This window comes from Scyliorhinus canicula, chromosome 5, assembly GCF_902713615.1.
Source record: "Scyliorhinus canicula chromosome 5, sScyCan1.1, whole genome shotgun sequence".
Taxonomy (NCBI): domain Eukaryota; kingdom Metazoa; phylum Chordata; class Chondrichthyes; order Carcharhiniformes; family Scyliorhinidae; genus Scyliorhinus; species Scyliorhinus canicula.
In genome coordinates, this window is record NC_052150.1 from 88,637,260 (window position 1) to 88,660,634 (window position 23,375).

General features: G+C 46.9%; 1 protein-coding gene across 4 annotated transcripts in view; it reads left to right on the forward strand.

The window, feature by feature from the left end:
• The window catches only part of LOC119966114 (thyroid hormone receptor beta), a 290,813-nt gene that overhangs the window by 261,566 nt on the left and 5,872 nt on the right, over window positions 1-23,375 (forward strand). For all 4 annotated transcript variants that reach the window (XM_038797341.1, XM_038797342.1, XM_038797343.1 and 1 more), the window contains 2 exons: window positions 61-207; window positions 14,929-15,187. In XM_038797341.1, the coding sequence (XP_038653269.1) occupies window positions 61-207; window positions 14,929-15,187 (406 nt within the window). The remainder of the gene's footprint in view (window positions 1-60; window positions 208-14,928; window positions 15,188-23,375) is intronic.

Sequence of the window (23,375 nt, forward strand, 5' to 3'; positions counted from 1 at the left end):
GAAGTGCACAAATAATTTCATGAATCAATAATCACATGTACCGTTTTGTTCATTCTCTAGCCTGAAGATATCGGGCAAGCACCAATAGTGAATGCACCTGAAGGGAGCAAGGTAGACCTGGAAGCGTTCAGTGAGTTTACAAAAATAATCACGCCCGCAATTACAAGGGTCGTGGATTTTGCCAAAAAGCTCCCAATGTTCTGTGAGGTAGGATTTTTATTTTTTACACTTTTTTTGATGGAATATTTATCAAATGACTTCACCTCACCTGGATCACAAAAACCTCGCTCTTACCCATGTTCACTTTGGACCCTGGAAACTGGCCAAGTTCCCCTAAGATCTGCATAATGTCTCCCATCCCCCCCTTAAGGGTCAGAAATATACAGGAATAGGTCGTCTGCATATAATGAGCTTCTGTGTTCCATCCCTCCCAGACTAGCCCCTTCCAGTCCTTTGACGCTCTCAGTGCCATCGCCAATGGCTCCATGGCCAAGGCAAACAACAGTGGGGAGAGAGGGCATCCCTGCCTTGTACCCTGGTGCCATCTAAAGAAGTCTGAGCTCTCCCGGTTCATCCGCACATTCGCCACTGGTGTCAGTCAACAAAGCCTTGCCCAAACCCAAACCGTCCCATGACCTCCCACAGATAATTCCACTCCACCCGGTCAAAGGCCTTCTCCCTGTCCATAGCGATCAGTACTTCCACCTCCCTCCCCTGGAAGGGCATCATGATGACATTCAAGAGCCTTCTAACGTTGGCCGTTAACTTCCTGTCTTTGACAAACCCCGTTTGGTCTTCCCCTATCACCCCGGAACGAAGCCCACTATCCTCGAGGCCAGAATTTTGACCAGCAATTTGGCATCTACATTTAGTAAGGAGATTGGTCTGTATGACCCGCATTGTTCTGGGTCCTTCTCCCACTTCAGGATCAGTGAGATTGAAGCCTGTGACATTGTTGGGGGAAGAACACCCCGCTCCCTTGCCTCATGAAATGCCCTCACCAGCAGCGGGCCCAGCATCCCAGAAAACTTCTTGTAAAACTCCACTGGATAGCCGTCTGGTCCCAGGGCTTTACCCGATTGCATGGCCTCCAATCTCTCTACTACTTCTACAATCCCGATCGGGGCTCCCAACCCGTCCACCAACCCTTCCTCCACCATCGAAAACTGCAAACCCTCCAAAAACTGCCTCATCCCCTCCACCCCATCTGGGGGCTCCGACTCATACAATCGACAATAAAACTCCTTGAACCCCCAGGTCCAAAATCGTGCTTCCCCCCTCTGTCCTTCACTCTTCCTTTCTCCCTTTTCCTGAGCTAGTGTGCTAGCATCCTACTTCTCTCCATACTCACATATCATCCCTCAACTGCCCCACCGCCTTCCCTGTAGATATCAGACCAAACTCCATCTGCCGTTTCTGTTGCTCCTTCAACAGCCCTGCACCCGGGGCCTCCAAGTACCTTCTATCCACCTGGAGGATCTCCCTAACCAGCCTATCCATCTCTGCCCGCTCCACCTTCTCCCTATGAGCCCGTACCAAAATCCGCTCCCCCCTAACTACTGCCTTCAGCACCTCCCACACCGTTACTGTCGAAACTTCCCCCGTGTCATTTATCTCAAAATAATTCTAGGTAATCTCATCCGCTAACTGTCCTACATCCAATCTCCATTGCGGACTCTGATCTCTCTCCTTGCTCACCCGTAAATCCACCAGTGTGGGGCGTGATCTGACACAACAATTGCCGAATACTCAGCATCCACCACCCCCATCAGCAAAGCTCTGTTGAAACGAAAAAATCAATCCGGGCGTAGACTTTGTGTACATGGGAGAAAAAGAAAATTCCTTCACTCTTGGTCGTCCAAACCGCCACGGATCCCCCCCCCCCCCCCCCCCCCCCCCGTTCCATAAACTCCTTTAGCTCCTTTGTCACAACAGGCATTCTCCCCGTCGTCGAAGTCGACGATCCAAGCAATCGAGCGGCAGCTACCAAATAAGCGACCACTCACTCCATGGCCACCACCGGACGTCATCCAGCCCAATATCTATCGGTGATTTGGGGGCAAGAAAGAAAACTAAGTGATTTTTGTTTGTGCGCAAAACCTCTGATTTACAAGTAGCCAAAGAAATGTTTGTGGAGCAGACCATATTGTTGAGAGAGCGAGTCAAAAGAAGCAAAAATATTATCAATATATAAGTTAGCAAGGATTTTGACGCCTCTCTTGTATGGCTGCTATTTCTAGCAAGAGGGCCATAATGGGATTTGCGGCGGCGAGATCTCAATTTGAGATCTTCCTTGTCTTCCGCCGGCAGTGTGGTCAGATTCAGGTCCAGCATGAGCTTGATCACCATGGATTTTAATTGATTATAGGAAGGATGTGACTGCACTTGACAGGGTGCAGAGGAGATTACAAAGAACAATACAGCACAGGAACAGCCTGTTGGCCCTCCAAGCCTGTACATTTCATGATACCAACCTTTTCAAAAACCCTCAGCAGTTCCTCGTGCCGATTCCTTCAATACCCATGTGTTTGTTAGGATGCCTTTTGAACGCCGTTAATGCATCTGCTTCCAGATTCACCAGGATGTTTCTTGGGATGGAACAACTAAGTTATGAAGAGAGGTTGGATAGGTTTGGTTTTTTTTTCGCTGGGGCAGAGAAGACTGAGGAGTGACCTGATTGAGGTGTGCATGATTATGAGGGGCATGGACAGGGTGTATAGGGAGCAGATTCTCCCCTTAGTTGAAGGATCAGTTACGGGAGGACACAAGTTCAAGTTGAGGGGCAGGAGGTTTAGTGGGGATGTGAGGAAAATCTTTTTTACCCGAAGGGTGGTGACGATCTGGAATGCACTGCCCGGGAGGGTGGTAGAGGCAGTTGCCTCACATCCTTTAAAAAGTACCTCGATGAGCACTTGGCATGTCACAACATTCAAAGCTATGGGCCAAGTGCTGGCAAATGGTGTTAGGTAGGTCAGGTGTTTTTCATGCATCGGTGCACACTCAATCAGCCAAAGGACCTCTTCTGCATCTTATTATTCTGGGATTCTGTGAAATTTTCAAAAACGGCTTAACTCTGTTGCTTCCGGGGACACCAGTTGTTCCCCAACCTCCCCCCGCACACCAGTGGATATCCCTACTGGTTTTCAAAAACGGAAAACATTCGTGATGACCACGTCGGGGGCTTAGAGGTGAATATAGCTCCTGGGTGGTGAGGGACATGGCTGGACAGTACCCGGATGCACGGGGGGCGGTATTCTGCCCACTGAGTGATGGGAATGAATTTGGCCCTCTGTGTTGAAGGGTTGTTCCCCATGTCTGCGGGGATAACGATGTCAGGGAGCAGGAGGGGGGGGGGGGGGGGGGGGGAATGTGGAAAGGGGCCTTGAACTGCACTGTGAGATTGGGCGTCATTTCAGGCTTGCTGACTCAGAAGCCCTACCCCGCTGGAGTAACGGCACAAAACACGTGTCCCTGATTTTTTTTAATGACAAAAGTGTCAGAAGATCAGTCAGAACTTGACACGATGCCACCTTTTAGGAAAATTCCGCCGAACAGGAGGGTGTAGGCTCAGACCAGCGGCAGCATTCTCAATATTCAAGTCCTAACCAGCTTTGAGGAGGAAGCTGCCAAAACAGCCGGGAGGAGAGATCATTGCCTTGGAATCATAAAAAGCATTAACCACGTATCCCTTGTCAGCCATGACCATTTACCCAGGAGAATGAAGGTTTGGAGTCAGAACTTTGCTGCCATCCATCATCCTTCGAGGCATCCACCTGCTTCCCTACCTCTCTCCATCCATGTCTGTAACAGCAGCAGATGCCAATCCGCCCACAATGTACAGCAGCTCCAGACCTTGAAGGGTTCTCTCTGGTATGCAATCCATTAGTCAAGGAGCAATGCTGGTTTATAGAACCTCTATATGAGAACTCAGCTAAATCTGGTTTTCCAGGGAGTGGACTAATAACTTATAGGGTTGTTGGGGCACTTATTTTACCTTCTAATAAGACTCAATAGTCCAGGTGATTGGAGGTGTCAAAATACGACTTTATTGCTAATTATTCACTTGAATACACTTGAAGAACTGAATGGAAAACTTAGAAACAAAATATCAAACACATAAAAAGGCCGAACACATGGCAAAAAGCAGAAAACATAAAGAAAATACTAACACAAACAAACAGATAGATGATTCAGGAATTCGGGAACAAAGACCTTGACCATGAGGTTCTACTTTTAAGGAACTCGTATCTCTGGTTTAAGCCCTCATTTACTCTCATTGGTTTCTAATTCTCAGCTGAGACCTCCTGGTTTGTTCAAATGAATGTTTGTTACTGTGAGGAGATTTGTTAATCAAATATTGGACATTATTTAAGATTGACTGGTGCCTATCAAAACTAGCTCAGCGTCTGCGTGCACAGTCTCAGGAAAATTACCTGATATGTTTCTCACGCATTCCATGTTACACAGCTGGGCCTGGAGACCTTGCTGTAACTGATTAGTTGATTAGACCACGAGCATTCCTAGTGCTGAATACACTGGAATACAATGGCTAATTCATTACGTGAAACAGTGACTGGATTCCCACAGTCAATACACTTTTAATCATCTTATCTCTCAGCTACATGCATTCAACTAGCACCCAAAACTATGAATAAATCCATACTCCATCAAGGGTTCTCCTTCTCTTGCCCCAATAAATGAAGAATTAACTTCTGCCGCCTTAAAAGGGATCTCCCATATTGAATGCTCGAGAGGTTTTACAAACTGTCTAACAAACATGACAGCTTCAACATGGTGTATGTGAGGTTTGCCAGTGCGTCAATCACTTTCTACCCTCCCCCTGTTTCCCCCATCCTCCTACACAATCACTGCCTTATCATTCCTCATGCCCTGTAATCATTCGACCTCCCTCTGTTACCCTGGACCCAGTTATAATTTTTGTGGATGTTCCTGTTCTTCCCCTCCTGTTCCCATCACTGTCAGTGAGCTGTCAGGGATCACCTCCTAACCCTGACACCTCCTGTTCTCAAAGCCAGCTGCATCCCGACTTTCCATGACCCTCACCCCCATGGGACTATCCTCTATCCGCACATGAGCCTCGTCTTTCCTCGTGACCTGATCCAAGTCCCTCCTCTCACTGTCATTGTACCCTCTGCCTCCCAGTGCCCTCATTCAAATCCTTAGGAATGAGTTCAAATTCTTGAACTTACCAACCACAACCTTTACCCATATTTCCATGTTGCTCACTGACTAGATAGATCTCCTACACCCTACAACAGTGCAAAGGCATGCATGACTTCTAAACAAGCACCAGGCAATCTGGCTTCCTTTCTTCCCTTAGCCAGCCCCTTCTCTAGCCACTGCTCCACCATTGTCCACTTAGCCTGCACTTCCTATCTAGCCTCGGCTCCATCATTCCACTCTTACCCCGTCCCCCCCAGCCTGTCTCCCCCATCCACCCTCCACTCCACCCTTCCCCCTTCCCCATAGCCTGCCCCCCCCCCGTTCAGCCTGTGCTCCACCCTTCCCCTGCCCACTTAGCCTACTACACCTATCCAGTCTCCATTCCACTCTTCCCTTCCACCCCCTTCCCCCCTTAGCCTGCTTTACCTGTCCAGCCTGCATTCGATCTCTTGCCCCAACCCCCCCCTTAGTCTGCACCTACTGCCCAGCCTCCATTCTATCCTTCCCTCCCACCCCCGCTCCCCAACCTGCCTCCACTGTCCAGCCTCCGCTTCATCCTTCCCTTTCTCTCCCCCCCCTTAGTCTGCCTTAACTGTTCAGCCTCTGCTTCACCCTTCCCAACTGGCCCTGCCTCGCATGTTCGGGTTCACTGTAGTTTGTTCGACCACTATATGATCTCAATTAACAGGCTGACATTTACTCAGGGTCCCCAAGAATGGCACAGCAGCAACTACTCATTTCAAAATCCAGGAGGAAGTCTCCCTTGCCAGGTGTACACCACTTATAAGGAGTAGTAATTGTGAATGTCTTAATTTCTCTTTGGGTGTTAAATAATTTGGAGGGACTTCCAGGAGTGTCCATGAGGTGAACGGTGAAAGATTGTTAGAAGTTGTTGGAAAATTGTTAGAATTTATTATCAAGGACATAATATCAGGACATTTGGAAAGCCAAAGCGTAATCCATCAGAGTCAGCATGGTTTTCTGAAGGCAAATCATGTTTGACTAATTTGCGTGAGTTCTTCGAAGATGTAACAAGCAAAGTGGATAATGGGGATCCTGTAGATGTAGCATATCTGGACTTCCGGAAAGTGTTTGATAAGCGGCCGCACAGAAGGTTGATTCACAAGGTGAGATCACATGGGATTAGGGGTAATTTATTAGCTTGGATAGAAGACTGGCTTAACGACAGGAGATAGAGAGTCGCGAAAGAAATGGATCTTTTTCTGGATGGCAAGATGTAACTAGTGGGGTGCCACAGGATTCGGTCCTTTAGGCCCCAGCTATTTACAATCTATATTAATGACTTGGATACAGGGATAGAAGGATCTATAGCCAAGTTTGCAGATGGCACAAAAATAGGTGGGGCAGTAAGTTGCAGTGAGTAAATAATAACTTTACAAATGGATATAGATAGGTTAGGAGAGTGGGCCAAAATGTGCCAGGTGGAGTTTAACATGGATAAGTGTGAGGTCATGCACTTTGGTCGAAAAAATGGAACGGCAACTTATTATCTAAATGGGGAGAGACTTTGGGGTGCTCCGATGCAGAGGGATCTGGGTGTCCTCATGCATGAGTCACAGAAAACGAGCATGCAGGTGCAGCAGATAATAAGGAAAACAAATGGAGTGTTGACATTTATAGCAAAAGGAATTGAGTATAAAGGTAAGGAAGTGTTGTTGCAACTATACAAGGCATTGGTAAGACCGTACCTGGAATATTGTGCACAGTTTTAGTCCCCTTATTTGAGGAAAGATGTAGTGGCATTGGAGGCAGTTCAGAGGAGGCTCACTAGGTTGATTCCATAGATGAGGGGCTTGTCATACGAGGAGAGATTGAACAGTTTAGGCCTATTTTCTCTAGAGTTTAGAAGAATGAGGGGAGGTCAAATTGAGGTCTACAAGATGCTAAAAGATATGGATAAAATAGTCATGGAGCTGATGCTTCCTCTTGTGGGGCATTCTAAAACGAGAGGTCATAATTTTAGAATAAGAGGTAACAAATTTAAAGCAGATTTGAGGAAAAACTATTTCTCCCAAAGGGTTGTGAATCTGTGGAATTCGCTACCCCAGAGTGCGGTGGATGCAGAGACAGTGAATAAATTTACGGAGGAGTTGGACAGAGTTTTACTTGGTGATGGGTTGAAGGGTTATGGAGAATGGGCAGGACAGTAGAGTTGAGGCCAGGATGGGATCAGCCATAATCACATTGAGGGGGTTAGGCACAGGAGGCTAAATTGCCTACTCCAAGGTCATGTGTTCTAGGGCGGAGATGCTCTGGCTGATTTTGCAATCTAGCTCTTGGTCTGTAACATTATAGGTAGCAGATGAGGAACATATCAGCCAAGTCAGAATGGCGGAGAGGGTCCAATGGGCCGAATGACCCAATTCTGCTCCTATATCTTATGAACTTATGAATAAGGTGCTCCAGCTTGGGGATTTGGATTTTGGTCCTTTTTGCCCATTTAACGGGTGCTCTTCAGGTGGAAAAGTAGTGTTGTTTGAGAGTGTGGGTTCCTTCTCTGGCTTGGGATGCCTGGAGGTTATAACACGAGGTACAAGTCGAGTAAGGCATCCACGTTTGACTTAGACCCTTGTGTCACAGGAGGGGAGAAAATGGTGGAGGCCTCTGTGTCGTCGCTGCCCTCTCAATGGACTACTGAGAGGCTAGTGGAATTCTTGGTGGAGGAGTTCAGGAAACAGAGGCAGGGCGGTCACGGGTGATCTGGCAATGGTGATTGAGCCCATTCAGGTAACTCTGGACAGGGTGGAATAACGGCTGGAGGTACAGGGCCCTATAGTTCAGAAGACAGAGGAGACGGTCACAGCTCATAGTGATCGGATCACCTCCTTGGAGGCAGAGGTGATGACATTGGCGGAGGGGCAGAAGACATTGAAGACCAAGGGTGACGACCTGGAGAATCGCTCCAGACGTCAAAATTTGAGGATCGTTGGGCTGCCGGAGGGCATAGTAGGTGTGAATGACGCAGGCTATGTGGCAAAGGTGTTTTGGAAGCTGGTGGGGAGGGGCACTTCGCTAACCCTCCCGAAGTAGACTGGGCCCACCGGTCATTGCAACAGAAGCCAGATCTGGCGAACCGCCACAGGCAATCATGGCCCGACTTCACAGGTATTGGACAAAGAAAAGATCCTGAGGTGGGCAAAGGACACTTGAGAATGTAGTTGGGAGGGCCATCCGTCAGAATTTATCAGGACGTTAGGACAGTACTGGCAAAAAGGCGTGCGGGCTTCAATAAGGTCAAAGTGTCTCTTTATAAGAGCCAAGTGCGACTTGGAATGGTGTAACTGGCTTGCCTGAGGGTCACGTTCTCCGACACGCTGGAGGAGATGAATGACTTTGTCGAGAAACACGGACTGCGGGAAGGCTGAATGAAGTTGTTGGTTACACCTGAGTGTTGGGTTTTTCTTTCTTTCTCTTTCTTTTCTAATCTCTCTGTTATTTCCTGTCTTTTTATCCAGGTTATTGGTTTATGTTTAGTACAGTATTGTTAGAAACTGTTGGAAATATTGGGGAGTGTGGTGATTGGTTTGTAAAATGTTCTTTATTAAAACTGGGTCCGGATAGGGAGGCTGTTTACTGATTTATTGTGTGTGTTATGGGTCAGGGTTTAGAGAACCCCAAAGTGTATCATGGAGTTCACTGACCCACAACTTTTAATAGATTGTGGTATGGGGAGCACATGGCCCACTCTACAGGTGTGGTACAGCAGAAATGGAAAAGTATTTTTTAAAGCAAAACAATATTTATTCTATGAACTCAAGTTAACCTTTTTAAAACAAACAGTGAACATCTTAGCAACCATTAATTCAAATACAACCCCCAAAGAATATAACACTAAGTAATGCTTACACTGTCCTTTTAACATCCAGAAGACTTACAAAAAACATAACCTTTAACAGAAGCACATCAGGTTAAAGTCACTACTGAAAACGTTTATAATTCTGAATTCACCAAATGATCAAGAGATAGTCTTTTCATGGCAGAGAGATCAACAGTACATCTGCTCTGTCTGGCTTCAGCTCCAACACTGAAAACGAAACTAAAACACACCCTGCAGCAAACAGCCTAAAACAAAAGTAAAAAGCTGACAGACAGCCCAGCTCCATCCACACTCTGACATCACTGCAGTAATATGAGCAGCCAAACATTTCTTAAAGTTACATTCTCATGACATGTGTATAACTTGGATTTTTCCCCAGGTGGGGGCCACGCTGCTAACAGTTATGCTAGTTAATAGGAACAAAGTGGGGTGGAGAGCAGTGGCTGGTTACCTTGGGGGGGGGGGGGGGGGTTATTCTGTTAGTCATGGTGACGAAACTCGGGTAGTTGGGTTGGTAAGAGGGGGTGGAGTGTTTGGTGATCAGCGGGAGGAGTTGGGTGGTGGGGGGGACAGATTGCTGGCGATGAAGGTTTCTTTATTGATGTACTGGTTTGAGGCAGATGACGCTGTCCATCTTGGGTGGGCCTGGATCTGATGCGAGGTGGAGCCCTGACAGACTTCCTTGCAGGTGAGGTATGGCTGATCATAGTAGAGGCGGGGGCGGGGGGGGGGGGGGGGGGGGGGGGGGGGGGGTTTGCCCAGAGGTCCCCATTCAGGTTGGTTACATGGAACGTGAGGAGGTTAAATGGCCCAGTCAAAAGATCCTAGGTATTTGCCCATCTAAAGAGTTTGAAGGCTGACATGGTTTCCTTGCAGGAGACACATGTGAGAGTTTGAGATGAGGCAAAGTTGGGAAAGGGGTGGATAGAGGACGTGTTCCACCCGAGCTTTGACGTGAGGACAAGGGGAACCACGGTGCTGATCAATAGGAGGGTGGCCTTTTCTGTGGCTAATATTTTGGTGGATTCAGATAAGATATGTGATAGTGAGTGGGGTGTTGACGGGTGCTCCGGTGGTCTTGGTGAACATATATGTGCCAAACTGAGATGATACAGACTTCATCAAGAGGGTGCTGGAGGCCATCCCCGACCTTAACATTTAATCATGGAGGTGGGACTTTAACGTGCGGTAGACACCAGACTAAATAGGTGGAGCTTCAAGTCCTTTACGACACCAGGGATAGCAAATGAGCTGCTAGTATTTATGGAGCAGATGCGATAGGAAGGGGATGGGCCCATAGAGTTTCTGGATGGATTGGTCTTCCCAGTGGTGGAAAGGGAAAGAGGGCATGAGCTGGAGATGCCAAGCCGCAGTCGGAGAGGGCGGCTGGACTGATTCCCTGTGGAATTTTATAAATAGTTTGCGCCTGTGTTGGGGCCGCACCTGTTGGACATGTTTAATGATTCTGTCTTTTGGGGATGTTAGCGGGCACACTGGCGCAGACATTAATCTCCTTAATCTTGAAAAATAATTAAAATCCCATGGAGTGTGAGCCATAATGGCCCATTTCACTGTTGAATACTGATGCAAAGCTTTTGGCTAAGGTTTTGGTAACTCGTTTGGAAGGGTGCCTGTCGGGGGTACTTTCTGACGTTTTGTTATGGGCTGGCACTTGTCGGCCAACATTAGTAGACTTCAGAATGTGGTGCTGCTGCCCTCGTCGGGGGCGATCCAGAGGTAATTATCTCCATAGACATGGAAAAAGCACTTGACCGAGTGGAGTGGTGGTACCTTTTGAGGTACTGGGGCGGTTTGGCTTTGAGCCTAAATTCATTTTGTAGGTTAGAATTTTGTTTTGCGAGCCAATACATTAAGTTTGGGGTATTTTCAGTTATATAGGGGTACAGAGCAGGGATGTCCACTTACCCTTTACTGTTTGTTTTGGCAATTTAGCCGCTGACCATCACACTTAGTCATGGGTCGTGTGGAAGGGTATAGCGAGGGGAGGTAGGGTGCATACGCTCTGTATGTGGATGATTTGTTGCTGTATGTCATTGTGGGGAAGATAATGGGGGTGCTTAGAAGTTTGGTTCGTTCTCAGTATAAAAAATTGAACGTGGGCAAGAGATAGGTTTTTCTTGGTGAACTCTCCAGGGAGAGGGAGGAGGTGGCATAGTAATTCTGTCACTAGACTAGTAACCCAGAGATCCAGGGTAATGCTTTGGGGACCCTTGTTCAAATCCCACCATGGCAGATGGTGAAATTTGAATTCAATAAAAAATCTGGAATTAAATGTCTAATGACCAGGAAACCATTGATGATTGTCGTACAAACCCATCTGGTTCACTAATGTCCATCAGGGAAGGAGATCTGCCATCCCGGCCTGGCCTACATGTGACCCCCAAATCCACACAGTGACATGGTTGACTCTGAAGTGCTCCCCTCTGAAATGGTCTCACAAGCCACTCAATTCAAGGGCAATTAGAGATGGGCAACAAATGCTGGTCCAGCCAACGATGCCCACATCCCAACAACAACTTTTTTAAAATCTGGGGAGGCTACCGCTTTGGCTGACCAAGACTAGTTTTAGGTAGCTGGGAATGCGGCTGGCTCACGATTAGGTCACGTTACATCAGTTGAACCTGTCCAGTCTGGTAGAGGAGTTGAAGGCGGACTTGAAGAGATGGGATGCACTCCCATTGTCCTTGGTGGGAAGCGTTCAGGGGGTGAAGATGAACATTCACCCAAAGTTATTGTTTGCATTTCAATGTCTTCTAGTCTTTGTAAATCTTTTTTTAGCAGGGTCAACAAGTTAGTTTCGACTTTTGTTTGGGCAGGTAAGACCCCCGGGTTTGGAGGGCATTCCTGCAGAGAGATAGGTAGTCCAGGCACCGCGGGGGGTTGGGGGGGTGGGGGGGGGGTAGTTAACCTAAATTGATGTATTATTACTGGGCAGCAAACAGTGAGAAAGTGTGGGGTGGGTCGAGGATGCAGGGTTGGTTTGTGGGTGGGTGGAGGAGGCACCTTGTACAGGTGCGTGTTTGAGGTCACTTGTTACTGCTCCTCACAGCTAGATACTCTGTGAGCCCAGTGGTAACAGCTTCTCTGAGAATATGGAACCAATTCAGACAGCGCTTTAAATTAGAGTCCATATCGCTACTAGGTGCCGATCTGTAGGAGCCATAGGTTTATACTGGCTGGGATGGATTTGTCATATACGATCTGAAGAGGGAGGTGGCCGAGAGGTTTAGGGATTTGTTCATGGAGGATAGGTACACTGAGCTGGAGGAGCTGGTGGTGAAGTTCAACTCCCGAGAGGGAATGTTTGTCGGTATTTGCAGGTACGGAACTTTGTGCGATAGGAGCTCTTAATTTCCTTGGTTACCGGCACCTTCTCTTCTGGATAAGGTGCTGTCTTTGGATGAGTTAGGGGAAGGGAGGATATCAGATATATATGGCCAGTTGATGGAGTGGAGAGGGCTTCAGTGGAAGAAGTAAAGGGTAAATGGAAGAATGGTAGCATAGTTGTTAGCGCTGTTGCTTCACAGTCCAGGGTCCCAGGTTCGATTCCTGGCTTGGGTCAACGTCTGTGCGGAGCCTGCACGTTCTCCCCGGTTTCCTCCGGGTGCTCCGGTTTCCTCCCACAGCCCAAAGATGTGCAGGTTAGGTGAATTGACCATGCTAAATTGCCCTTAATGTCCAAAAAGATTAGTGGGGTTACTGGGCTAATGGGATAGGGTGGAGCTGTGAGCTTAAGTAGGGTGCTCTTTCCAAGGACTGGTGCAGACTCGATGGGCTGAATGGCCTCCTTCTGCACTGTAAATTCTATGATTCTATGAAGAGTTGGTTTTGACTTTGGAGAGGCTTATGGAAGGCGGTTCTGCATAAAGTCAATTTTACATCCTTGTGTTCAAGACTGAGTTTGATTCTGAACTAGTGCCTGAAGCCTACAGACAAAGGTTCAGAAATTTAAGGAAAGAATTTGGTCAAACATGCATAGAGTTTGAAAGGCTCAAACAGACTAATTTTGATAGGTGGATAAGGGCTTTGAGAATAAAGTAGTACGTAGGGCACACATGACGAGGGCACATATGAGTGGGTTCTCTCTGAGTGTAGAGGACAGATGTGAGTTCTGCTCAGGGGCAGGGGGGCAGTTGAACCACTCTCATATGTCTTGGTCCTCCCCTAAGTGGGTTAAGTTCGGGTTCCCTTCTTCGAAACCATGTCGAAGATTTCGGGAGCTAGTGTAGAGCCGTGGCCAATGGTGGCGATCTTTGGAGTGTCGGACTTGACAGGAGCTACAGGAGGGGATAAAGACTATAGCTTGCTCTTCACTTCTCTAATAGCCCAGAAGCAGATCTTACTCAGATGGAGGGCATCGCCGCTACCTAAGGCTTCGGCATAGTTGAGGGATTTGTCAGAATTCCTGCAGTTGGAAAATATAAAGTATGCCATAGGGGGATCGGAGGAGGGGTTTTACTCTAGGTGGCTGCCGTTTATTATGTTCTTTAAGGAGCTGGTTCTCATCAGCAATTGATGAGGGTGGTCAGGAGGGAGGCTGGGAGAGAGGGGCTGAAACGGATCTGGGTAAATACAGGTTGTGGCGATAATTTTATTAAAATTGTTTAAATTAGTTTGACCAATTTGTATGTTCTAAATTGCAAATTTTCTGAATAAAAATATTTTTTAAAGTACTTCATTTGGAGGAGGCACGTGATTCAGGCAAGCTGGCCTTTTAATGAGACTCATGATATGTATGCAAAAGGACTTCCCAACACTGTTCATCAGAAAGCTCGACCCACCTTTAAAGTCCTGAGAACTTGTTTGCAAAAGTTCGCCCTGCCTTGGGAAATTAATTTTTGGCCTCCCGCCCAATTAAGTTCCCCCCCACCTGCCACCCTTCCACCTGCAGGTGGGCCTGGAAGATTACAGCCACCGGCAACTCACACAAGAAGTCTGCCCATTTGTGAGAGGCGCACCTATGAAATTATACCAGCGCCTCTGAGAGAGGAGTTGGAGAGAGGAGGAAACATTTAAGATTTTGCCAGTAAAGTGATTTAGAGTGGTTGAAAGAAGGTTGTGCTTTTGTAAAGGTCTTTGGGATACCCAAAGTGCTTCACGGACAGTGAAGTTCTTTCACAGTATAGTCATAGTTGTTACGTTATGGATCAACTGGAAACCTCAGGTATAGAGTTTAAGACTTAAAATCTCATAGGTTTGTCTGCTGTTGACTTTAGGCATGTAAACCGGAGACAGACAGTCCTGTGTCCCTCTTTGGCCCCTATCTGAGCAATCCCTTACTTTGAAACAGGATGGTACTAAACAGGTGAGCTACAAAGGTACAGATGTATTTGAGCAGTTCTTTAATTGAACTGCAGTTACGTTGTTGTTGGTTCTTATCATAATTGGTTAGAACACCCACTTTGGGAGAATCTAAACCGATTGCTACAGCTGCATACAAACAGATTCAGCTTGAACCTAGTACGGTTTAAAGTTAAACATGTGGACCATGGCTGCAGCTTTGTTGGGCCATGCATGCTGTACACAATATCGGAATAAACCCTGCAGAGTGGCAATGAAACATGGTCAAAAGGCTGAAGGTGCCGAAACATTCAGCCTGCAACAAAGTGTTGCTCTCAAAAGAGGAAAAATAACTGGAAGAAAATAAACAAATGAAACCCCTTCTCGTCCTACATAAATGGTAAAATCCTGATTGTGTTTTCCTTAAGTGCTCTGCAAGTGATTGATTCTGTTGGAATTGCATTTTTCTGTCAATTGTTTTGTAATTCAACAAAACCTTATTCCTAATTAAATTTAGAATTCAACTGTCAAATGTGATTACATCAGTGTTTGAATACAAATGATGTTTTCTGGTGTTACAGACTGATTCCTCCTTTATTTTCTAGCTGCCATGTGAAGACCAGATAATCCTTCTGAAAGGCTGCTGTATGGAAATCATGTCCCTTCGGGCAGCAGTTCGCTATGACCCTGAGAGTGAGACTTTAACTTTGAATGGGGAGATAGCTGTCAAAAGAGAACAGTTAAAAAATGGAGGCCTTGGTGTGGTGTCTGATGCCATCTTTGATCTGGGAATATCTTTGTCTGCATTCAACTTGGATGATAGCGAAGTGGCTCTGCTCCAGGCTGTGCTTTTGATGTCTTCAGGTACAATTACCTTTTCTACAGTGTCTTATTAACATGTTCCCCCAAATGGATTGCTTCTTTTAGAGTTCTCTGCAGCAACACAAACTTGATGTGTGTTCCTGCAAGAAACTCTCAGGCAGGCATTCAATGCTTAATAGGGAGACTTCATATTTTGCTTCGTTTCTTCGTTAGTGAACTAAATGGTAGAGTAAAGTCACTCATCTGGTGTAGGGGATAGCAATGAAATAAAAGATGCCCTGATTACCTACCCAAGCATGAGATTGTCATCTAACGTTTCAGAGTTTAATTTCATAAAGGTGCCCAGCTGCTACTGTCAGTGATCTGACCTTCAGTGTTGTATGACATTCTTAATCATTGGTCTAATGTTACATGCAGCAGTTTCCAGGTAATTTACAATGACATGACAATGAAAGCAATTTGACGCCGGTGTTCCAGAGAATTATGTTTCAAGAAATCTTTTTCTAATATTGTAGACCGAGAAATTCAGGCTTGTGCAAAAATGTTAAAAAGAGTTTGGTGGGAGGGAAACACAATTTGCCTTTTTCAACAGCGTCCTTCCAGAGCTGTAAAATAGTCAAATAATGTTTTTAAAAGGCGATGGACAAAGGAAAACAGAAACAGCTTTTCCAAGCACAGAATGAAAATTCAATTCATTGTTGAATGGCTTGTAAGTTGCTTAAATGAAAAGCAGAATGTAAAGGTGTATCCCAGTCAAGCAGTAAAGGAAATGTCAGTAGCATTGTGATATTTTGCTGGATTAGTAACCAAGACTAATACTCTGAAGACATGAGTTCAAATCCCACCATCGTATCTGGAGAATTTAAATTCAATTAATGAATAAACCTGGAATAAAATGCTAGTCTCATTAATGATCATAAAACTACTGTCCTTCAGGAAGTCTGCTAGCCGTACCTGGTCTGACCTACCCACCAGCAATGTGTTTGGCTGTTTACTGCCCCCTAAAATGGCCCAGTAAGCCACTCAGTTGTATAAAACCCCTCCAGAAAGCACATTGGGTGTACCTACTCCACATGTATGTTCACAAATGTAGCTCGCAACTACCTTCTCGGTGGCAATTAGTGATGGGAAACAAAAGTTGACCTTGCCAGCAATGTTCACATCCCAAGAACCAATGCCAGAGACATTAAAGGGATAAACCCTGCGACTAGTCGATGATGAATGAAGGCAGGAAAATGCCAGTAATTGAATATGAATGTTACTGAAAAGAGAAATAGGTCGCAGAAGCTTTTCAGCTTGCACTCATCAGGACAATCACAAAAATGCCCAATTTCAAACCATCAGAATTTATACCACAGGCAAAATGGGTGCTAATTGGTTGGCAAGTTGATTCTGGCCAAGGCATTGCCATGAAGGAAGCAACGGGGAGCCACGCAGACTCCAAGTTCTCAAGTCATTCAAAAAAGGTGCAAGGCCTGAACATATTTGTGACACAGAAGGAGGCTATTCAGCCCATTGTGTATGTGCCAGCCAGAAAAGAGTTATCCAGCCTAATCCCACAAAACAGACGAACAACAAAGATGGGATTTCTCACCCTTATCGCCACTATATCTGCAATGGGATTAAACTTTTACCAAGCACAGAGATGGGACCTTGACCCTGGCCAACTCATTGGCCTTGGACCATTCACCTACTGGAGTTCTGTTTCCAGGCCCGTAACATATAACCACTCTGAATTTAGGGTGTAAAATGCAAACCGCATTTCTCAAGGGATTGCAAGATTGGCTTTTCTTTTCATCCTAATTTTACTTGTCTTTCTTCAGTCTATGTAAGGCAGCACTCTTCAAACTCTGGTACAGGCCTTGATCTTATATTTGCTTTAATTTAAGTAAATTTGCCCACTTATGACTGGTGCACCAAGGTACAGGCACGATGACTGTCTCTAGGGTATCTCGCATTTGCCTGCAGCTTGCATACCAATTGTGGTAAATTTCACCAATTATATGCTGCGTACAGACAGTGGCATCTAACACCATGAGGAAGTTCAATACCCTGGAAAAGCCACATGGATGCTTTTCCTGCTTACCGTTGTGCAGGAGGAATATGATGTACTTCCTTCTCAATGCACACAGTTTGCCAGGCACATCCCTTATGCAGCAATGGATGGCCAGCTGGGAGATGTTAGAGATGTCACCAGTCTGGAAGGATTCCAGTGCAAAGAATCACATGACCATGCTAACATTCACAACACCACCTTTGCCCTGCCCTGTGGTCTGCCGACAAGAGGTGGCAGATTTTAGTGACTACCTCCTTTTGTAACACATTGTGGATACTTCTTCTCACTGGGATTGAGGTAAGGGAGTTGCTCCCCATTGAAGCTGGGTTGATAAGGCCCCCTACTGACAGTCAATCTCCCCTCCTCCTTCTTCTCTGCCTGCTAGCTGCTTGTCCTCTTCTGTGTCTTCCTGTCGTGCTGCAGGCCAAGTGTGAATGAGAACTACAGCACCCATGACTGGGAGAAAGTGGTCTGAGCAGATGCCTTGAAGTGAGAACCAAGACATTTACCATGTGCAGTACCACTTCACAAACTTTAAACGCCACGGCAGAAAGCTCGCACCCTTTCTGGAAACATAGCAGGAGCCAAGAGAAACCAATCAGTAACTAACCTGAAAGTAATTATGATCCCTTTAAATAGTGCCAAGAGGTATGTTCAGTTGTGCATGTTTAAGAGAGGTCATTATCTGCTCCATTCAGATAGAATCAAAATGGCATTACATGCTGACTGACATCACAAGCTGCATACTTCTGCCACATGCTCTGAACTCCGATTTGGGACACAAATGACACCCATGAAAGCTCTACAATACCAAACTTTTACAGTCTGAGATTCTCCACAAAAGTGTATGGAAAAAATCGGTAATTAACCAAGAAAGAAACTCCGGTGGGGGTCATGGAGTGAGTAGTCGCACATAAAGTGGCTCCAGCCTATTTAGCTCTTTCTGCCCATTTTACGGGGCTGTTGTAGGTGAAGAAAGTACTCCCAGTACGGAATAAGACATTCTCCTTCGGTGGGTGATGTCGGGAGAGTTATCAAATAAGGAGCGTGTCGAACAAGGGGCACTCTTCGGACCAGGACGATGCGCGTGGCGCAGCAGAGGAAAGATGGTGGAGGGACCTATGGCATTGTTGCCCGCACAGTGGTCAATTGAGCAGTTGGTCCAATTTCACTTGGCAGAATTCGAGAAGCAGAGGCTAGCAGCCTCTGAGACTTGGCAAGAGTGGCAGAGCCGATTCAGGCTGCCCTGGAGAGAATGGAACAGAGGTTGGAGGTGCAGAATGCGTTGCTCCAGAAGGTGAAGGATCACAATGATCGGATGCCTCCTTGGAGGCAGAAATGCTGATGGTGGCAGAGGGGCAGAAAAAGTTGAAGGAGAAGGGCGTTGACTTGGAAAATTGCTCAAAGAGGCAAAACTTGAGGATTGTAAGGCTGCTGAAAGGTATTGAGGGCATGAATGTCACGTAATATTTGGCAAGAGTATTGGGAAAGTTGATGGGGGAAGGGGTCTTCTAAGGTTGTTTTCGGCAAATGGGTAGTACACTCTGAGCCTTGAGTGGGGGCCACCTGGCTAGCAGTAATGCTGCTTCACAGAACTGGAGCCACAGCTGGCTGCTTTGGGCCGGCCGGGGGGGGGGGGGGGGGGGGGTCTAGTTTCACTGGTTTCTTTATTTCTTGGGTGGGTTGGGACAGCGAGCCTGGGGCAGTAGACTTTTCTTTGTTTGGGTTAGGGGAGGAGATGGGGTGGGGTGGATCACTGACATGGAAGGTTTCTTTATGGAGTACTTTTTAAGAGGGGTGGCAATAGCCATCTTGAGAGGACCCAGGAGGAAGGTGAGATTGGGGCCTGGTGGAGTCTGCTAGGATTTGAATATGACTAACTGGGGTGGTAGGCGGAAGAGGGGTGCGGGGGAGCTTGGTGCCCCCGACCAGACTGGTGTCATGGAATGTGAGGGGACTGAATGGGCCAGTTAAGAGGTCTCGGGTATTGGCCATTTAAAAGGTTTGAAGGCGGACCTGGTTTTTATGCAGAAGACTCACCTGAAGGTTAAAACTCAAACAAGGCTGAGGAAAGGATGAGTGGGATAAGTGTTTCATTTAGGCTGGATATGTGGGCGAGGGGGGCAGCGGTGCTGATTAGTAAGAGGATGGCTCTCCCAGTGGTTAACAATCAGGATCCAGGCTGTAGGTGTATGTTGGTTAGTGGAAGGTTAGAGGGAGTGCCAGTGGTGTTGGCGATTGTATCCACCGCTAACTGGGATGATGTAGACTTCATAAAGAATGTCCTAGCGAGGATACTTGACTAGGATAGGCACCACTTGATTATTTGTGGGAGGGCAGGCAGCTATGCCTGGTTAGGGGGGGCAGTTTTGTGAGCATGAGATGAAGGCCAGCAGCGGCGGCGAGGGAAATTGGGCAGGTTAAGGACTCTGGGGGTAGGGTGGTCACCGGGTCAGGGCAGGTGAACTGTGTGTTTGAGGCCTTTTACTGGGGGCTATACAGGTCAGAAGCCCTGGAGGGGGTCTCAGGAATTAAGCAGTTTTTGGGCGGCGTGGATTTCCCAGTGGTGGAGGAGGGGAATGTGCAGGGGCTAGATGCTCCATTCGGGTTGGAGGAGGTGATGAGGTGCATTGGGTCGATAGAATCTGGGAAGGCCCCAGACCTGATTGATTCCCAGCGAAATTTTCCTAAAGTCTGCGACGGAGCTGGGTCCGCTCCTAGTGGAAACGTTTTAACGATTTATTTGACAAGGGAGAGCTTCAGCCTACACTGGCACAGGCACAATTTTGCCTATTTTAAAGAAAGATAATGATCCGGAGGGATGCGGGTTATATTGGCCGATATCGTGTTTAAATGTGGATGTGAAGTTCATAGAATTTACAATGCAGAAGGAGGCCAATCAAGTCTGCACCGAACCTTGGAAAGTGCATCCTACCTAAGTTCACATCTCCACCCTATCCCCGCAACCCAGTAACCCAATCTAATCTTTTGGGACACCTAAGGGCAATTTAGCATGACCAATCCACTTAACCTGCACATCTTTGCACTGTGGGAGGAAATCGGTGCATCTGGAGGAAACCCACGCAGAAACAGGGAGAACGTGCAGACTCCACAAAGACAATCACTCAAGCCGGGAATCGAACCTGGGACCCTGGAGCTGTGAAGCAACTGTGCTAACCACTGTGCTACCATGCCGCCCTTGTTGGCTAAGATGTTGGTGATGCGCTTGGAGGATTGTTCGCCACTGGTGATAGCTGAGGACCAAACGGGCTTCATGAAGGGACAACAGTTATCATCAAATATCAGGAGGTTATTGAATGTGTTGATGATGCTCCCCGACGGGTAGGGAAATGGAGGTGATAATATCTATGAATGCTGAGAAGGTGTTTAACCAGGTTGAATGGGTGTACGTTTTTGAGGTGCTGGGGATGTTTGGTCAGAGGCCAGGTGTTGTTGGTTGGATCGAAAGGTTGTACAGGGCCCAAATGGCGAGTGTATGTACGAATGCTGTAACTTCCAGATATTTTCGCCTGCATTGGGGAGCGAAACAAGTTTGTCCACTGTCCCCGTTGCTTTTTGCATCAGCGATTGAGCCATTGTCGATGGCGCTTAGGGCTTCAATGGAGTTGAGAGAAATGGGGGAGGGGTGGAACGCAGACTGTCCCTGTACGCGGATGACCTTCTGCTATATGTCACAGACCCGATTGTAAGTATAGATAGATGTATGGGGATCCGGATGGAATTTGAGTCAGTTTCGGGGTACACGCTTAGTTTGGGGAAAAAGTGAGGTGTTTGCGGTTAATGTTGAGGTACAAAAAAGGGGGTTGGAGAAGTTACCGTTTCGGATGGTTAAGTCGAGCTTTTGGTATCTGGGGATACAGATGGCGCATAGTTGGGCTCAGCTACACAAATTGAACTTAGCTAATTTTGTGGATGGGGTGAGGGAGGATTTCAAGAAATGGGATGTGCTTCCATTATCATTGGTGGGGCGGATCCAGACCACAAAGATGATGGTACTCCCGAAGTTTTTGTTCATTTTTCAGAATCTCCAGATTTGTGTACCCAAGTAATTTTTTGAGATGGTAAACAGGATGATCACAGACTTCATATGGGTGGGGAAGGTGCACGGATTCAGAAGGTATTTTTAGCGAGAACTAGGTGGAGAGAAGGCTTGGCTGTGCCAAACTTGTTGAAATATTACTGGGTGGCAAATGCCAAGAAGGTGTGGAAGTGGGTCGTGGAGGAGGAGTCGGTGTGGGGGTGAATGGAGGCGTGTCTTGTCGGGGGGTGATGGTGATGGCACCTCTTCCGTTCTCGCCGGCTAAGTACTTCACGAGGTGGTAGTAACGTGAAGGGTGTGGAATCAGTTCAGGCAGCATTTTGGGATTGGGGGCATGTCATTGTGGCCGCCAATCTGTAGCAATCATAGATTTGTCCCAGCAGTGTTGGATGCAATGTATAAGCTGTGGGAGTGGGATGGGATTGAGTGGTTTAGGTATTTATTTGTGGAAAGTAGGTTTGGAGAATTGGAGGAGAAGTTTGAGTTACCAAAGGTGCAGAGAGCGCAATGACAAAGTCAGGTTGAGTCGCTTCTTTCCAGAGGTGGAGAACCAGTGTGGGTGGTGTTTAGGGGGGCCAGCGAACCATACTCGCTTGTTCTGGTCATGCCTGAAATTGGTGGAATTCTGGGAGCCCTTCTCGGGGACCGTGTCTGAGCTTTTGGGGTGAAGTGGCTCCGAGCCCGTGGGTTGTGATATTCGGGGTTTCGGAGGATCAGGGAGTGCAGATGGGGAGAGAGGCTGATGTGTTGGCCTTTTCTCCCTGATAGCCTGGAGACGGATCTTGCTAGGGTGGCGGGCTCTAGAACCGCCCAAAGCGACGGGATTGGTGAGTGACTTGGCGGATTTCTTGCATCTGGAGAAGATAAAGTTCAGCAATCGAGGGCCAGAAGAGGGTTTCATTTTGGTGGATGTTGTTCATCTCCTACTTTAAGCATCTGTGAACATCAGTGGGTGGGGGATGGGGTATTGGGGTCTGGTTTATTGTTTTTGTGTTATAGTTATTACTGTTTCATTGGTTAGCTTTAAACGGGGCCTGTAGTGTGTTTAGGGGAGTGGGTGGCACAGTTATTTGATAGTTATACAAAGATGGTGGTGTTTTTGTGTTTTGTATCAAATGGAGAAAGCCTTGAATAAAAATATGTTTTTTTAAATAATGAACCAAGAAAGGAGGTATGAGGAGGAAGCTAACTGGCAAGTCATTGGATTCCTAAGTTCTGGTACTAGGTATCTTCAGGGATCTGTCTGCCTTTGGTTCCTAAGCAGACACAAAGATGGATCCAATATAAAACCTTAAGAATGGGTAGAAAGAAGATAAACTAACTATGATTGTTTTAATGCAATGATAGCACAGCTCAGATTTCTGGACTGCTGTGAGGGTCTGCAAACCCCTTTGAGTATTGAGGTTTACAGCCATGATGAAGTAGTCTGAGCGGAACCAAGCTGGGCTTGCATGGCTACAAGACTGGACCACAGTCTGAGCTTCCATTAGGTGCTTTTGCTTGTTTTGTAATGGAAGCAGAGACAGCGGCCACCAAACATTGTGTCATAGCTGGGTTTCCAAGTGCTGACATGGAGTTGACAATTAATTCCCTGGTGGAAATGATGGGCTCCACACTCTGCCCAAGACTCTGTGCCAAGTTGGACTGCCCCATGGCACTGGATAGTGATAACAGGTTGGTTTGTCAATATACCAAGCGACTCCCTATACCTGCCTATCAGCATTTCCCTGTGTGCCACCCCTCAAAATGCTCATCCGAGTCCACTTCAGTAGAACCTCACCCTCCAGCGAGCTGGTACACATGCTATCCTTTCCCACTAGCCTGGCTAGAGCTCACTCATACTCATCCTAAATCTGTACTGACCTCAAAGGTTTGCACTGTGCTGGTATGTGGATTGTTGGGACTGTCCGATCAAGTGACAGTGCTTCTTCATCAGACATTTGCTCGTGCCCTTCATGGTGATGCTGCACTGGCTGGCAAGGTGGCGGTTTTTGCCTGTCTGAAAGCATAAATGCTGATGGGGTGGGTTGATATGAGAGAAGGTGGATTGGGTGTAAAGCAATGAATCCATGGTCATACCATTTGCAACTTGGGGTAAAGGTGAAGTGGGATTT